Source organism: Saimiri boliviensis, chromosome 17 (genome assembly GCF_048565385.1).
Source record: "Saimiri boliviensis isolate mSaiBol1 chromosome 17, mSaiBol1.pri, whole genome shotgun sequence".
NCBI classification, from domain to species: Eukaryota; Metazoa; Chordata; class Mammalia; order Primates; family Cebidae; genus Saimiri; species Saimiri boliviensis.
The window spans coordinates 50,821,762-50,838,412 of record NC_133465.1 but is presented as its reverse complement, the minus strand read 5'-3'; the positions used below and the strand labels follow the sequence as shown (position 1 = coordinate 50,838,412).

General features: G+C 53.7%; 1 protein-coding gene across 5 annotated transcripts in view; it reads left to right on the top strand.

The window, feature by feature from the left end:
- Positions 1-16,361, top strand: part of PLEKHM1 (pleckstrin homology and RUN domain containing M1) — a 52,823-nt gene extending 36,462 nt beyond the window's left edge. For 3 of the 5 annotated variants that reach the window (XM_039476970.2, XM_074388778.1, XM_074388777.1), the window contains exons 8-11: positions 2,528-2,673; positions 6,851-7,044; positions 12,077-12,140; positions 12,975-13,670. In XM_039476970.2, the coding sequence (XP_039332904.2) occupies positions 2,528-2,673; positions 6,851-7,044; positions 12,077-12,140; positions 12,975-13,400 (830 nt within the window). In that variant the 3' untranslated portion in view covers positions 13,401-13,670. Of the gene's footprint in view, positions 1-2,527; positions 2,674-6,850; positions 7,045-12,076; positions 12,141-12,974 lie in introns of all 5 variants that reach the window. The other 2 variants (XM_039476971.2, XM_074388779.1) reach the window with 2 other exon arrangements.
- The last annotated feature ends 290 nt before the right edge of the window (positions 16,362-16,651 follow it).

Genomic DNA, 16,651 nt, shown 5'->3' with positions numbered 1-16,651 from the left:
CTGCCTCCCCACAGATGCCCCATCCTTCCTCTAGGGGTGAGGCCGCAAATGAGGCTTGCCCTGCAGCTTCTGCTCCTCCCCAGCCCCCACTGGGTCCAGTGCCCGGCTCGTAGGCAGGGGGCCCAGCTCTCCCCTTCCCTCTCCTGCCACCTCCCACTGACGGGCGGCAGGCTGGCTGCTCACTGCCCTGCTCGGGGAGTCCCAGCCCCCTTCATTTTCTTCTTGCTCCACTATCCCATTCTTTCAGAGCAGGGGCGTCATTTCCTTCCAGAGATTTCTGCTGCTTTTATAAGTGTTTTTTTAATTACAAAAATGGGCTCGTGCTATTCAGTGCTGTCCAATAGAACTTTCTAAGATGATGAAAATATCCTAGATCTGTGTGTCCAGTGCTGTAGCTACGAGCCACTTGGTGCTACCGTGTGGCTAGTTTAGTTAAGCAACTGAATTTTCCGTTTAAATTTATCTACATTTAAAGGGCGCACGCGGGGTTCTTGGCTGCTGTGTTGAATGCTGTATATATTGTTCTGCAACTTGGTTTTTTCCTACATTGTGGATGTTATTCCAAATCAGTACATCTGCTGTGTCTTCCTCATCATCAAATCTAATACTTCTGTTCTGGGCACTGGGCCAGCTGCTTTATTTGGATTATCTCATTTAAGTCTCATAACAGCCCTGTAGAGATAGGTGCTACTATTATCATCTCTGTTGACGGAGTGGGGGGCGGGCGGGCCGGGGACCGAGGCACAGAGCTGGTAAGTACCTGGTCTCTGGCTCACACAGCTAGTAAGTGACAGAGGCAAAATTTTCCTTTTTTGTTTGTTTGTTTGCTTGCTTGTTTTAGTAGAGATGGGGGTCTCCCCATGTTGCTCAAGCTGGTCTTGAACTCCTAGGCTCAAGTGATTCTCCTGCTTCAGCCTCCCGAAGTGCTGGGATTACAGGTGTCAGCAACCATGCCTGGCCAGAGGCAGATTTGTAAAATAATGATAGTTCCTATAGTGTATTGTAAAGACTAATGAATAGGGGGGTTCCAGAGCCTGTGCTCATAGACAAGACCCTAGAGGGCATCCCTCTAGGGTATTATTCAAGGCCGCGTGATGTCCTATTGCCCACGTTCCATTGTTAGCTCCTCCCACTACCCCAGCCATCCACGGGCAGATGGCATCCCATCACCATGGGGCCCCCAGGTGACCTGTGAGGGGGTTGCCCTGCTGCAGAAGGCCAGAGCAAGAAGCTGAGCCTTGGTTTGGAAGCTATCCTGTTGGCGTGGACTTGGGGGAAGCCTGCTTCAAGCATCTGAAAGGAAGTGGTCTGCGGTTGGCCCCAGGAGGATGGGAGAAGCTAGGCAGAGCAGAGCGTACTACAGAAAACACCTGCAAGCCTCACTTGGCCTCTCCCCCGCCTGCCCCAGCACTCACATTTTGCTCTTCAGCCTGTGGGGGCCAGGCTCTGAGGGGGCCAGGACTCCGGGGCTTGTGAGAAAGGGTTTCTTGCCTGTGGGTGTGATTGTTACAGAGGCAGCTTTCACCATGGCTGCCACCCACCAGTCTGCCAGTGGGACTGTGCCACCAGGGAGTTTGGGTTTCCTTTCTACCCAGCAGGCATGGCTCAGTGGCAGACACCAACCACTGGCATCTGGGTTGTATTTCATAATTTACAGGGCACTTGCAGAACCTTGTCTCATTTAAGCTTTGTAGTAACCCCACAAAATAGCTGTTAGTCACTGAATTTTACAGACACTGAAATGGAACCTTGAAGAAATTAGGTGAAGGTCAGAGTGAGGCAGCTGGTGAGCAGCAGAGCCTGCCCTCAGGTCCCAAGGCCCAGGGACCCTTCTGCCTGCCCCTGGGGGAGGTAGGGCACATGTTCAGGATTTGAGTCAGGGCCTTTGCTTTTTGCCCAGGGCAAACCCCACTCCCACTCCCACTGGCCCCAGCTGTGGAGACACCTCCAACTGAGGGGCCAGAAGCCAGCCCTGCCCCACAGTCCTGAGGCATCAGACACTGTGCAGACTGCCCTGCCCCCTGCTGGCTGCCCCTCCACTCCCCTGTAGCCAGCCCTGCCCCCAGCCCCTGCCCCACCCCACCCCCGACTTCACTGCTCACCAAGCCCCCTACTCTGCTGCTTCCATTCTGGGACCCAGTGGAGGGGTGTACCTAGAGGGGGCTGCCATTGGCGAGCCAGCAGTGGGGACACTGGACACAGGCAGCAAGGGGTAGTGGAACTGAATGCAGGCCCTGGAACCAGCCAAACCCAGATCTGAATGCCAGCCATGCCACTTCATCACTGTGTGACCTCTCTGAGCATCTATTTCTTCAGCTGTAAAATAATGATAGTTCTTAACAGTGTGTTGTAAAGATTAATGAATGGGGGTGGTTTCTGAGTGGTGGAAATACCAGTGGTGGTTATTCTTATCTTTGTGCTTACCTTTAAAAAGAAATTAACTAGCAGATCCTTTCCACCACAGCAGCTCCCAAGTTACTAGGAGCTGACTCTGGCCACACCACTCACTCTCTGCCCATCTCCCCAGGCTGCTCCCGGCAGATCGGCTTCTCCTTTGTACGACCCAAGCTCTGTGCCTTCTCTGGCCTCTATTACTGTGACATCTGCCACCAAGACGATGCCTCAGTGATTCCGGCCAGGATCATCCACAACTGGGACCTCACCAAGCGCCCGGTAAGTCTCAAGCCCAGCCTGTCATAGCCATTCAGGGCTGCTGAGAGGCAGAGGGGTGTTCACTCCTCTTTGCAGCTGCTGTTCATCTGTTTAGAGGCATTTGGCTCCTCTAAACAAGGGAAGCCAGGGTCACTGGTTCAGGCACTGTGATGTGGGGGTGGCAAACCAAGAGAAAAGCTTGGTGCCTGTGCACAGACCTGGGCAGAGTTCCATCGGCGGCTGTCTTGGTCCCCAGGAGGGAATCTGAAGATGATTTCCTGCAGCTACAATCATAACTGCTTAAGGCATCAGCAAATAAATGATAGAAGATAGATAGATAGATAGATAGATAGATAGATAGATAGATAGATACATGCATAGATAGATAGATAGATAGATAGATAGATAGATAGATAAGATGGATGCATGGCTAGGTGGATGGGTAGGTAGGTAGGTGGATGGGCAGGTTGGTAGGTGGATGGGCAGGTGGTTAAGTGAATGGGTAGGTGGATGGGTGGATGGGTGGACGGGTAGGTGGATGGGTAGATTTATGGTTGGGTGGATGGGTAGGTGGAGGAATACCTGGGTAGGTGGATAGGTAAATGGGTAGGTGGATGGTAGGTAGATGGGTAGGTGGATGATGGATGAGTATATGAGTGGGTGGAGGGTAGATGAGTGGATAGGTAGGTGGATGAATACATGGGTAGGTGGGTAGGTGGATGGGTAAATGGGTGGGCAGATGGATGAATAGGTAGGTGGGTGGGTAGATGGGCTGGCCAGCGAGCTGGCTATGTCTTAGAGCAGTCATCCTTGCCTTTGTCAGCCTTATGAGGCCCAGGTGACTGCATCCCTACAGGCCCTGCATGGACTTATTTATTTCATGTTTTTGAAAAGCACTTTTTCTGTGCCTCCCCCATTATTAAGATAATACATGGTTATTGTTTAACATTTTAAAATTATAGAAAAGCCTAAAGACCAATCGAAATTCTGTGTCATAACCCAGCGATCACCATTATTAACATTTCGGGGTATACCCTTCTCTGTGTATTTATTGACACATGCGTCTATTTTTTGTAAAGTTGAGATCAGACAGGACTCATACTGCTTTATAACAAGCTTAGTTCACTTAATATTATACCTTGGACACTTAAGTTCACCAGATGCTTTTGAATAAAATGTATCCTAAAGTCTTTCAGAATTTTCCTTTTCTCCAGCTGAACTTAGCCACTTTTCTAGCTGTGTCACCACAGGCAAATTAACTTCAATTTCCTCATCTATAAAGGGAGGGTTAACAACAGTGTCTGTGTCGGGGTTGTTGGGCAGGCAGGTGTGGCAGTGTGTGCCTGTCAGAACAGCGTCCTTTCCCTCCCCGGGGCCTGTCATACCTCCTGCCCTGGGCCATCTGCCTATCCACCCGTCTATCTTATTCACTTGGTCAGTGTCTGCCTCAAGGGGTGCAAACTTGGTTTTCTTCCAAGGGCACAGATTTCTACTAGGACAGACACAGAATCACAAGAAAGAAGCTGTTTGCTCCTCTGGAGAGCCAGGCCTGGCAGCTATGTAGTCCTGATGTGTGGATGTGTCTTCATCATAGTGCAGGCAGGGTGACTCTCTGAGTCAGTTCAACCTCAGCTTCCACCTTCTTCATTTTGGCTTTTTTGTTGTTTGCCTTACCCCCACCCCTGCTCTCAGTGTTAAATATTTAACTAACTACATAGAGGAAATTAAACCTCCAAATCACCAAAAATGCAAAGAACCCTTTGATCATAAAACACATTGACTATTTAGAGGACCTGATACTTCTGTTGAGCCATCTCCTTATTCGTTGCCCTCATCCTTGTGCCCTTCCTTTTCACTTCCTTTTCTAACTAGAAAATTACAATCCTTCTCTAGGAATATCTGAAATCAGGAAGTCCTCAGCTTACTCTCCCTCTCAAAGATTGCTGGCCTAGGAAAGACAGGAAAATTCACAGAAAGTGGCTGGCCCACGGGTTTGGAGCCTTATTGTTTGCCATTGCTGTTCTGGCTGACCCCTTTGTGCTGAGGCCTGGCTGGCACTGGCAGGATGTCAGCCTGGGAGTGGGGCTTCTCTCTTTGTCTGTCTCCTCCATCCCCACAGGATAGGAACAGTCACTGGGGAGCACAAAGCCCCTGCCCATCTGCAGCACTTGGCAGTGTTCAGTGCACATTCCTGTGTGTTATTTTGTCGGAGCCTCACCCAAGACTTGGGGCCAAGTCATGGGAAGAGCTGAGTTAGGGTTGGAGAATAAAAGTTTGACCCAAGTCACCAGGAGTTTGCCATTGGGCTGTTCCTAGGCTGGAGGGGTAGGGGCTAGTACCCCAGGGCCCTAGGCTACAGGAAAAGAAGGGGTTTCCATGCTGGGGGAGGTGAGAGATGCTGGTAGAGCTGGGAGGCAGGAGGTCAGAGGTCCTTCCAACCCCTGAATACAGGGGCAAGTCTCCTGAGGGCCCATTCGGTCCTCCAACCCTCAAGGGGACAACAGAGCCACAGCAGGCACTCATACAGCAGCTGATAGCAGGCTCACATTTACTGAGGATGTGCCACCTGCCAGACCCTGTGCCAGGAGCTCTCCTGAAATACCTCTTTTAATCTAAATTCAAAATAAACCCATAAAAAAGAAGCCCCAGTCCTGGGCTGACATCCTGCTGAGTGCCAGGCCTCAGCACTACAGCAGCAGCAGCAGCAGCAAACGAAAAGGCCCCAAACCCATGGACCTTAGTTGCTTTCATTTTCCTCGCTTTACAGATGAGGAAACTAAGTCACAGAGAGGGATGAGTTTCACCAGGTCATATAGGTAGAAAGTGGTGGAGGCAGGATTCAATTCAGTTCCGACTCCAAAGCCAGACTTTTTTTTCCCTACACAATTCATTAGAATTTGAAGGTTGCTGCATACAACAGTCAAATAAATCAATTTCATTTCTATATATCAGCAAACAAATTACTATTTTAAAAGGTAATAATTTGTAATAATGTCAAAAAGCCACCAGAAATAAAACAAAATATGTAAAGAGAGGACTAATTAAGATGTTAAAGATCGGGGCCAGGCGAATTGGCTCTCACCTGTAATCTCAGCACTTCGGGAGGCCAAGGCAGGCAGATTACGAGGTCAGGAGATCGAGACCTTACTGGCTAACACAGTGAAACCCCGTCTCTACCAAAAATACAGTAAATTAGCCAGGCATAGTGGCACATACCTGTAATCCTAGCTACTTAGGAGGCTGAGGCAGGAGAATCGCTTGAACCCAGAAGGCTGAGGTTGCAGTGAGCTGTCATTGCACTCCAGTCTGGGTGACAAAGTGAGACTCCATCTCAAAAGGAAAAAAAAACAATGCAGGGGAGGGGGCTTCTGGTGAGTGTAGCAGCCTGGTATTCAGAGATGACACCTCAGCTCAGACCTGGCAGGTTGTGCAGGCAGGTTTTATAAGCCACGTTAGCTGCTCTAAGCCTCCGTTTCCTCATCTAAGAAAATGGGGACGGGACACCCTCCCTAACGGGTCCTTCTGAGGATGAAGGAGGGATGTGGTCAAGTTCCTGGCCCAGTGTTTTGCAAATAGCAGGCACTCAGTTGTTGGCATTGGTATTAGGATCAGGGCCGAGGGTAGAACCTTCGACACCCCGTCAGCCGGGACAGACTGAGATGGATCACTCAGCTGCACACGGAGACCTGGTATTGCTGCTGGCATGAGCCGAGGGAGCTCGGGAAAGCCTGTTGTTGGGCTGTGTCTGATCTGTGGCTTCCTGTGGCTGGAGCCTGACTCAGCCAGTCACCTGGTTCCTGAGTCAGGGCACAGAGGGGAGTGCCTGTTTCCTTTAGTGGGGGGAAGTAGGTGCTGGGAGGACAGGAAAGGATCTCTGAGGCCCAGTGGGACGTTAACCAGAGCAACGAGAGCAGTCCCTTCCTCATCTTAGCATAATTGGGGAGGGAGCAGCTGCCCTTGCCATTAGAGGGAGAGTGGGTTTGGGAGGCAGATAAACTGGGTTCAGAGCTTGACTGTACCACTGAGAAGCTTGGTGACCTTGGCCAAATCCCCTAATCTCCCTGAGCCCTTACAGTTTCCCCATCTGTAAAATGCAGCTAGCCCCTCAAGTAAGTGAGCAGGTCATATGCCACCTGGCTGGGCAGTGCTTACTGAGCAGCCATTCATTCCCACCCCCAATGCCTGGCGATACCCCCAGATCTGCAGGCAGGCCCTGAAGTTCCTGACGCAGATCCGGGCCCAGCCCCTCATCAACCTGCAGATGGTGAACGCGTCTTTGTACGAGCATGTGGAGCGGATGCACCTCATCGGGAGAAGCCGGGAGCAGCTGAAGCTCCTGGGGGATTACCTGGGTCTGTGCCGGAGTGGCGCCCTGAAGGAGCTCAGCAAGAGGTGAGCACCCTCTACATGCATGCGTGTGTGTGCATATACACACACACGTGCATGCACACAAATATGCACACACAGACACACATGCACATGTGCCCATGCGCACACATACACACATAAATGTGCACACAAATGCACAGACATGCACATGTGCACGCTCACACAGATGTACACACATGCAGGCACTTGTGCACACACACACACAGTGGGCAGTGCGCAGGGCGAGGCGTCCCCCTGGAGGAAACCTGGGCAGAGATCTTCCCATTGGGCCTGGGAAACGATCACATCTTTTGGGAGTGATTTTGGGGTTTTGTTCATGTATTCATTTGTTCACTCCAAAACATAGACTGAGAACATTAACTAAGCACTGCACACCTGGCGAGGTATGTGGGCTTCAACACTGAGCAGGGCAGAGCCAGGGCCGGCCCTCTGGAAGCCTCTGGCCTGGCAGGGAAGACAGGTGGGAAAGCCAGCAACCCCATCCAGGGTGAGGGTGAGAGGCAGGACACCCTAGAAGCACAGAGGCTTGACATCCAGCCCAGATCAGAGGAGGACAAAGCAGGAAGGACTTCCTGGAGGAAGTGACTTCTAAGGTGAGACCTGAAAAATGAGGAAGAATTAGAAAGGGGAAGCCAAGCATTAAGAGTGTTCCAGACAGAAGGAACAGCACGCATAGGCCATGAGCGAAGTCACTATCCATGGAAAGCCCAGAGAGAGAGAACTTTGGCCACAGCTAGGAGGGAAGTGGGGAGTGTGGCAAGAGCAGACAAGGGCCAGATGTTCCCGCCTCTTCTCTGTCCCACGGCAGCCTCCCTCCTGAAATTCTCCAAAGATGATGTAATTGGGACAGAGCCCTCAGGATGCCCTTCAGGAAACTTCCCTTACCCAGGGCCTGGGGCCTTTGGTGCTTGGGGATGGGATGTGATGCTGGGCCTCTCCAAGCCTGTCATAAATGTGTCCTAATCCTCAGGTCACAGCCTGGGCCGCAGCCTTCCCAGGGCTCTGCTCTCCCTCGCCCTCAGGACGGCAGACCTCAGGTGGAGAAGCCTGCCTGTGCCTACTGCCCAGCATGGGCTTCAAGTCCACCTCTGCTGGGTTTCTGGGGGCAGCAACCAGCTCCGGCCTTCCCTCCCCACAGGGCTGTCCCAGAGAGCACCTCTCTGAAGGCTGCCTCCTCCATCCTGGCTGTAGTGCTCCCAGAGCTGGGCCTCCTCAGGGCCAGCGTGTGCCCCAGGCAGGTCCCCTGGGGCTCTCAAGGGGTGCTGCAGGGTGCTCTCCCCTAGGGAAAGGGGAGACTCTGGCCCCACAGCCGCCACCTGAGCCTTGGTCTCCTCTGCAGGGCGTGGGAGAACAGAAAGCCCTCTGGGGGCCACCCTGTAGGACCCTAGACCCTAGAAGGCTTTGCCCCAGGAGGCTCTGTCCATCCCAGGCATCTGTGGGTGACTGGGTCTCCACCTCTTGGAGAGCGCTGACTCATTCCCTACCTCTGAGAGCCTATGACCCAGGGCTCCCAGAGAGACTACCCTGCAGCCCACCTAACCAGGTAGCGAAATCTCTGGGGTCAGGTAGGGCCTCATTACCCTCCCTGGTCAAGGAGCCTGCAGAGGCCTGCAGACCTGTGTAGACCAGCAGCCTGTGGGGTGGGTTGTGGGCTCCAGCCCCATTCACCCATCCCTGCCCTGCTGAGAGAGTTCGTTCATCAGCTTTACCGACCTATCTCTGTGGGCACCAGGGGCAGCCCTGTCTGTCTCTCCCTGGCCCTCCTGCTGTGTCCTTGGGCAGCAGCACTGTACTCCTGCTATGCTCTCACCCTGCAAGAGGGCAGGGCCGTGCCTGTGGAAGTCCCACGGAAACAGCACAGGGCAGAGGAAAGAGCATGGGAGCAGTCCCTGCCTAGCCCCTCACCCACTGGGAGTCAGGAAAGTTGCCTCACTACTCTGGGTCCAGCTTTCCCATCTATAAAATGGGCCAGTGATTCCTCCATTCCTGTAACCTCCTGAGCAGTGGTGAGGGCTGCATGAGGGACCCAGAGTCTGGGCCACAGATGGCCCTGGGTCAGCATAGTATGTGCCCTCAGGCCCTGGGTCAGCATAGTTTGTGCCCTGTGGGCACCTGATCCAGCCTTGGCAGGGGCCAGAGGAGATGCCATCTGAGCTGAGGCCATGCAGAGTTCTTTTCCTTTTTTCTTCTAAAGTGTTTTTCTTCTTTACAAAGGTCAGTCTTCCAAGGGAGAGGCATTTATGAAAGGGAATAAAGCAGACCATTCAGTTAGCCCTTGTCAGAGCCCACCAGCCCTGCTTCTGCACGGCACTCCGTCCACACACATGTGCTGCCACAACACCAGTGGTATTGTGTGTCTGTTGAACTGGGGCTTAGAAAAATGAGGAAAGAGCAGAAAGGGCAGGGGAGAACCTGGCTTTCCTGGCTAAGGGACCGGTAGCAGGCGGGCAGGAGCACAGCTCACTGAGGACCTTGAGGGGTTCTGGGCAGTGAGCTGCAGGTGCAGGGCCTTTGGATTTGATCTGCCACCTGTGGGCAACCATTGAAGGGTTTTGAGCATGGGGCTGTCACTTCTGATCAGCAGCTTAGAAAAGACCACTCTGAAAAGACTGGGCGAGGTGGTTCATGCCTGTGATCCCAGCACTTTGGGAGGCTGAGGCAGGTGGATCACCTGAGGTCAGGAGTTCAAGACCAGCCTGGCCAACATGGTGAAACCCTTTCTCTAGCAAAAATACAAAACTTAGCAGGGCGTGGTGGTAGGCGCCTGTAATCCCAGTTACTCGGGAGGCTGAGGCAGGAGAATTGCTTGAACCCAAAAGGCAGAGGTTGCAGTGAGCCAAGATCATGCCACTGCCCTCCAGCCTGGAAGACAGAGTGAGACTCTCTCAAAAACAAAGTTTGTGAAGGGGAGAGCCCTTGGTGGCGGCTGGTGTTAGTAATTAACCTAGGGAGCTGGGTCTGGACTGAGTCAGCCACAGGGGAGGTTGAGAGGGCTGAGGCCCGGGCAGGTCTTGGATGTGGGACGGGAAGTCAGGGAGGAGCTGGCCTGCACTAGCGGCAGCTGCCTGGCCGAGTTCTCTCCAGCAGACCTGGGACATGTCTCCAAGGGCCAGAGAAGCCCCTGAGAGTGTCTTCAGCTCTTGGGAGAAAGTCATCACAAAATGCCTCACGCACTGTCTACCCACCAGACATCAGTGTCCCTCCCAACATCCAGGGAGGGGTGGGCAGAGGAGGATCCAGGGCTCAGGAGACAGGTGGTACCCAGGCCCCCTACCCATGTCCCCCCGATCTTCCAGCCCTTGCCTAGCCCTTTCCTTCCCCATCACTTCATCCGTTCCAGGAGCTAAGATTCGACCTCTCCCCTCATCTTCCTCTCTCCCAAAAAGCCCTCCAGATTCCTCTGTTCTCTTTCCCAGCTAGCCAGCCTCATGCCAGAGGACAAAGAGGGTACTCCTCATTGTATGAGGGAGAAACTGAGGCCCTGAGTAGGCCTGGCTGTGCCCCAGTGCATGAGTTTCTCTCCTGGAGGCCAGGAGGGGAAGTGACCTCTCACCCCTGGGCCAGCGCTCTCTCCCTTCTGGCCTTGCTGAGTGCTGCGGAGAAGCCAGTTGCAAGCTCTTGCTGAGAGGGTGACAGGCCCAGGGCACAGGGGCTCCCACAATGTGGTCAGAGGACAGATGGCAAAGCTAATTCTCCATCCAGATCAGCCCACCCTCCTGCCAGCTCAGGCCCAACCTGTGTCCCCCGCCCCCCACCCCCCGCCAGCCTGCTGTGTTCCATGTTTTCTTGGTGACAAATGGCAGCTCCCCTTCCTAGAGTGCAGGAAGTTTACTGGGGATACCAGCATGGTAAACTGAGGGGCCAGTTGGCATCTTGGCCTGCGTGGCTGCTTGGTGGGACTTACTGTCTCCAGCCCGGATTGGGCTCCCCTGGAGTACAGCTGGGGCCACCAGCTGGGACAAGGCCAAGCCTCCCCATTCCAGATGCTCCACAGCTTGCATCCAGGAGGTCCAGACCCAGGGCTGGTACCATCCTGTCCCCAGATGTCTGGGGCATCCTGGGGCAGATTCCCAAGCGTCCTCTGACTTGGAGTAACCGCTCACCCCTAGTACCCACACAAACACAGCAAAGCCAGGCAGGTTTTGTACCAGGGGACCTTCTGTAGCTATTTCCTCTCCATCTCTCAGGATGGGGCCCGCCATTGGTGTGGTGGAAACTAGGGCCACATTGGCGGCTCAGCCCTTGTCCTCTGCTCCCGCCACCACCTCTGAAATGGGATCTGAAGTGAGCTGTACCTAGAACACGTCTCACTTGCTCATGTAGCACTGAAACCAAACACTTGAATGTCTGTCCCTCAGCCAAGCCAGGGGCCACAGCAGGGCAGAGGCCACATCCTGTGCATTACTGTCCCCAGCCCCGTCCCTGGTATGTAATGGTGGCAGTAATGACAACAGCCTACATCTCTAGGCATTCACCAAGTGGACACATCTCTAGGCATTCACCAGGTGGACAAGGGTGCAGGCTCTGGAGCCAGGCCCCTGAGTTCAAACTCCAGCTCTCCCACCTACTAGCTGCGTGACCTCAGCCAAGTGATTTAACCTCTGTTTCCTCTTCCCCAAATTGGGGTTATGATAGTACCAGCCTCACAGGATTATTGGGAGGATCAAATGAATGAATGCCTAGTTCCTGGTCCCAGGTGTCAGAACCCATCCTCTTCCTCATGATTAATTACATGTTTACTGTGAGCCTGGCACCAAGCCAAATGCTTTAAATAAGTTATTTAACCCGGACAACTCTGTTTCCCAAGGAGGGAAACCCGAGGTTCGGAGAGGTTAAGTAACTTGCCACCAGCTAGTTAGTTACCTTGAAGACCAGGTCCCAAGCCCAGGCAGGCCAAATTGCGCTGCTAGCCCCTGCCCCACCCAGGCAGGAGGTGTCTGCCTGGTAAGCAGCGCCAGGGGAATGAAAACAAACAGTACGGGTTGGCCCAGGTCTTGGAAACCTTTCTAAAGAATCGTTTGTGTTTTGTTTGTAGGCTCAACCACAGGAATTATCTCTTGGAGTCTCCACATAGGTTCAGCGTTGCTGACCTCCAGCAGGTGAGAGTGTCATGCTTCCCCTGCCCAGCCTTCTAGAGAGACTTCATTCTAGGAGAAATCAGCAAGGAAGATGGGACAGGGGTGTCTATAGTTTGCTGAAGAAGACAGCAGTCTTCAGCTTTCTGCAGCTTAGGATGGGTTGCCCTGCCACCCCAGCTTCCTGGGCAGGGATGGATACCCCCAGCACCCCTGGAATAAACAAGCACTCCAGCAATCCCAGGATCACAGAGAAGAGAGTTTGGAACACTCCTTTTCCCAAGGGGAGAGCACAGTAGATTTGGGTCTCATCTATAAATCCCATAAGCATGCCGGGCGCAGTGGCTCAAGCCTGTAATCCCAGCACTTTGGGAGGCCGAGGCGGGTGGATCACAAGGTCGAGAGATCGAGACCATCCTGGTCAACATGGTGAAACCCTGTCTCTACTAAAAATACAAAAAATTAGCTGGGCATGGTGGCACATGCCTGTAATCCCAGCTACTCAGGAGGCTGAGGCAGGAGAATTGCCTGAACCCAGGAGGCGGAGGTCACGGTGAGCCGAGACCGCGCCATTGCACTCCAGCCTGAGTAACAAGAGCGAAACTCCGTCTCAAAAAAAAAAAAAAAAAAAAAATCCCATAAGCCCCCAGCGACCTTGGTACCCATGGGCTGGATGCTCAGCCTGATTCAGGGAGGTTTTCTTTCCTTGCCCACATGGAAACTGGGGGCAGAAGTTCTCCAGGCAGGGAGAACCATGATGCCTCAGTGCAGCTGCTTGAAAGGCCTGGTGCCTCAGTTTACCAGCCCTCCGCAGATCACAGACGGGGTGTATGAAGGATTCCTGCTTGCCCTCCACAGATCGCAGACGGAGTATATGAAGGATTCCTCAAGGCCCTAATTGAATTTGCCTCCCAGCATGTCTACCACTGCGACCTGTGCACCCAGCGCGGCTTCATCTGCCAGATCTGCCACCACCACGACATCATCTTTCCCTTTGAGTTTGACACCACAGTCAGGTATGAGGGATACCTAGCCCCACCCTCCCCCATGCCCACAGCCAGGCCCAAGCATACAGGGCAGCAGGCCTTGATCTTTGGGCGGGAACATATTGAACATCTGCTTTGTGCCATGCCAAGGGGTGGTACAGTTCTTCAGGGCAGCCTATGCCCTGGGCAGTCATGGCCAGCTCCGGTCCAGCTCAGGGGACAGACAAGCCCTCCCAGAACTCCTCTGCCTTTGCAGAACCATGTCTTCCTAAAGAAGAGGTGGCTACTGGCTCTCTGAGTGGAGCCTCCTGGCACCTCAGTGTATGCATGGGTTGAGGAGGATTGTATGAGTTACTGCCCTGCACTGTTGGTGTGAGACTAGGCACAAAGTGGGCACCTGGTGGGTAGTACCTGCCACTGCCACTGCCTCTGTTGCTGAAATGATCCCTCTTGTTCCCAATTATTGCTCATTATCAGCAACCTCTCAATGGAAAAATTCATCCAGACCTTCCTGCATCCCATGTGGGAGTGGAGAACTGAACTGGGAGCATTCATTCATTTTGTGTTCACTGATCAGGATTCAGCCCTGAATGGGCCTGGGGCTGAGTTTTTAAACTTACACAGTCTTGGCCGGATGCAGTGGCTCATGCCTGTAATTCCAGCACTTTGGGAGGCCGAGGTGGGTGGATCACTTGAGGTCAGGAGTTCGAGACCAGCCTGGCCAATATGGTGAAACCCCGTCTCCTCTAAAAACACAAAAGTAAGCCAGGTGTGGTGGTGGGCACCTGTAATCCCAGCTACTTGGGAGGCTGAGGCAGAAGAATTGCCTGAATCCTTGCAGAGGTTGCAGTGAGCCAAGATTCTGCCACTGCACTCCAGGCTGGACAACAGAGCAAGACTCTGCCTCAACAATCAATCAAGTAAGTAAATGTTTTTAAGTATAGGCAAGAAATCTTTAATGAATCTCAAACAGCATTTATGAAAAATGCAGCAGGACAGAGAATATCTGTGTGCATCGTGTGATGTATGAGTTAAGCACGGTTTCAAGAATCTCCAGTTCTGGGACGGCGAGGCACAGTGTACGTGCATGGGTTACACAGTACATCACAGCTGTATCATGGGTTCTGGTCCAAAGCGCTGGCCAGTGTGGCCACAGGGTAACCTCCAGCACAGCTGGCACCAGCAGGGGTGCTGCTGTCTCCCCAGGTGTGCCGAGTGCAAGACCGTCTTCCACCAGAGCTGCCAGGCTGTGGTGAAGAAGGGCTGCCCCCGCTGTACCCGCCGGCGCAAGTACCAGGAACAAAACGTTTTCACCTGATGCCCATCTGCAGACCCTGCTCTGAAGGCCGGGGGTGAGTGTGGCTCAGCCATCCCAGCTGGGTTTGCCATCAGCTCAGGATACTCACCATGTCACAGCTGTGTCCCCTTGTCAGGAAGACCCTCAGAAGTGACCAGAGCACCGGCCTCCCAGAGAAAGCCCAGGAAACCCCTGTGGTGTGCCCTGGCCCTCCCACCACCCCTCTGCTGCAGGAGGCAAGGACACCACCAGATGCTCCCTGTCTCGGGGAAGACGGGCCTTTTACCTACCAGGTCCTGGCTCACCAGTGTCCCGGCGCCTTCGTTAGGACCGCTCACGCACTGTGGAATGGAGACTTGGGAGCATTTTCAATTCAACATTTCTGATTTAAAAAGTCTAGTTTTTTAAGGTGGGTTTTTCCCATCCATATTTCAATAGAAAGTATTTTTTTATTCTTGACCCTAATCGAGTCACCCAAGAAATCCAGACATTCTCACTCCCAGCGGATGCACAGGAGCCACTCAGGCCTGGCCTGGAGCAGCGGGTGGCTGGTGGCAGGCCACTGCTGGGACACGGCCTGTGGGCCAACCTGGTGCCTTTCCTTGGCCCTCACTGCCAGTGCCAAACCTCCCGTTGGCAGGGCAGGGCCAGTCCTGGTAACCCCGCTTCTCTTCTGTCTCCTCTTTACTCCCCACCCGACTGCGTCTTGCCTTCTGAGCCCATCCCTTTCTCAGCATGGGAGCCCTAGCTCTTCTCTAGCCTGGGTCCTTGTCCGCATTAGGAGAAGGAGAAATGACTGGAAACCAGCACTGTCAGCACTTTGAGCCCTCCTGGGTTTAGGGAGGGTGCCGCCTTGCCCACCCCCGATCCCCGTGCTCTCCTCGCCCCTCTACAGACAGGTGCTGCCGAAGATGCTCCAGGCCCACCTCGGTGGGCTCTTGGGGTCACACTCTGCCTGACTGACCCCTGCCAGGACACAAATAGGCAGGACCCCAGAGATGTCAGGCAGCTGGGCCCTGCACTGTGAAGTGACCTGGTCCTTTGCCCTAAGCTGTGCAGGGCATTCAGAGCAGTTGCCCTGCAGATGCAGCCTTGGCCTCACAAAGCCATGAATTCCCAAAGCATCACTGAACTTGCCCAGCCAGGACACTGGAAACAGCGATTCCTGGAGCAGGATTGCCTTTGAAGGGGCCTTGGAGCTGGGGTGGGAGCCTGGAATTGTTTGCAAAGTGATGTTCAGATCCTCCAGGTTTCAGAGAACTGTGGGTTTGCTGATCTGTCACCTTCCCCCACGTCTCCTGGACCCAGCAGGACCCAGCAGGCCCCAGCAGGCCCTTGTCTGACTGTCTTGCCTGTGCTCAGCTTGGAGTCTGAGGCCTCAGGTGGAGATCCACCTGTCACTGTCAGAGATGAACCGACGCCCACCCCTCCCTGGGGGCGATCAGCTGCTGAGTCACTCACCCAGCCTTGGAGCTGGATGCCTGTGCAGCAGAACAGAGGCAGTGGTGGCAAGCAGGTGGAGGCTGCACACAACTTCTCCCGGTCATGGCACACACCTGTGCCCAGATACCAACGCCTCCTAAGCCAGGAGCTGGGTTATGCACCCGCCATGGCCATAATGCTCCAACACAAGCCCAGCCTGATCAGAGCCCTCATTGCCCCATCCCCGAGTGGGCAGGAGCCTGACGTGCAGATTCTTCCTGAAGGTGCCCTCAGAGGCAGCAGGGATGAGGCCCTGGGGGGGCTGGTTCCCCAGAAGAGGCCAGTGCTTTCAGATGTGCTGACTCTTCCCCATCCACCTCGCAAAAGGTAGTGCCCACACTATTTTAAAAATGTTATTTTATGCAATACACTGTTCATAGTGAGTGGGGCTCTGGCCCTGAGGAGTCTTTGCAATGTGTTGAAGGAATTACTGCCGTGTGAGTTTTGAATGATTTTGCAGTAAAGACCTGATCTTTCTCATCACTGGTCTGGCTTCTGAATTCTAACACTGCCACTTCCTGGGGGAAGACCACCAGCCATGCATTACTATCTGACAGGGCACCCCACCCTCCTGTTAGTCAGTGGCACAGGGGAGGGCTTGGGAGGTCGGTGGCAAACACTTGTAGGCAGAGAGCTTGCATGCCAGGATTGGGCAGGGAGAAGAGAGTGAGAAAGCCACCTTGCCAAACCCAGCAGTTGGGGTCTCCCTGGGGTAGGATCTCAGGATCTCTGGGAGGTGGACTCACACTTGTATAACAACTCAAGCAGAT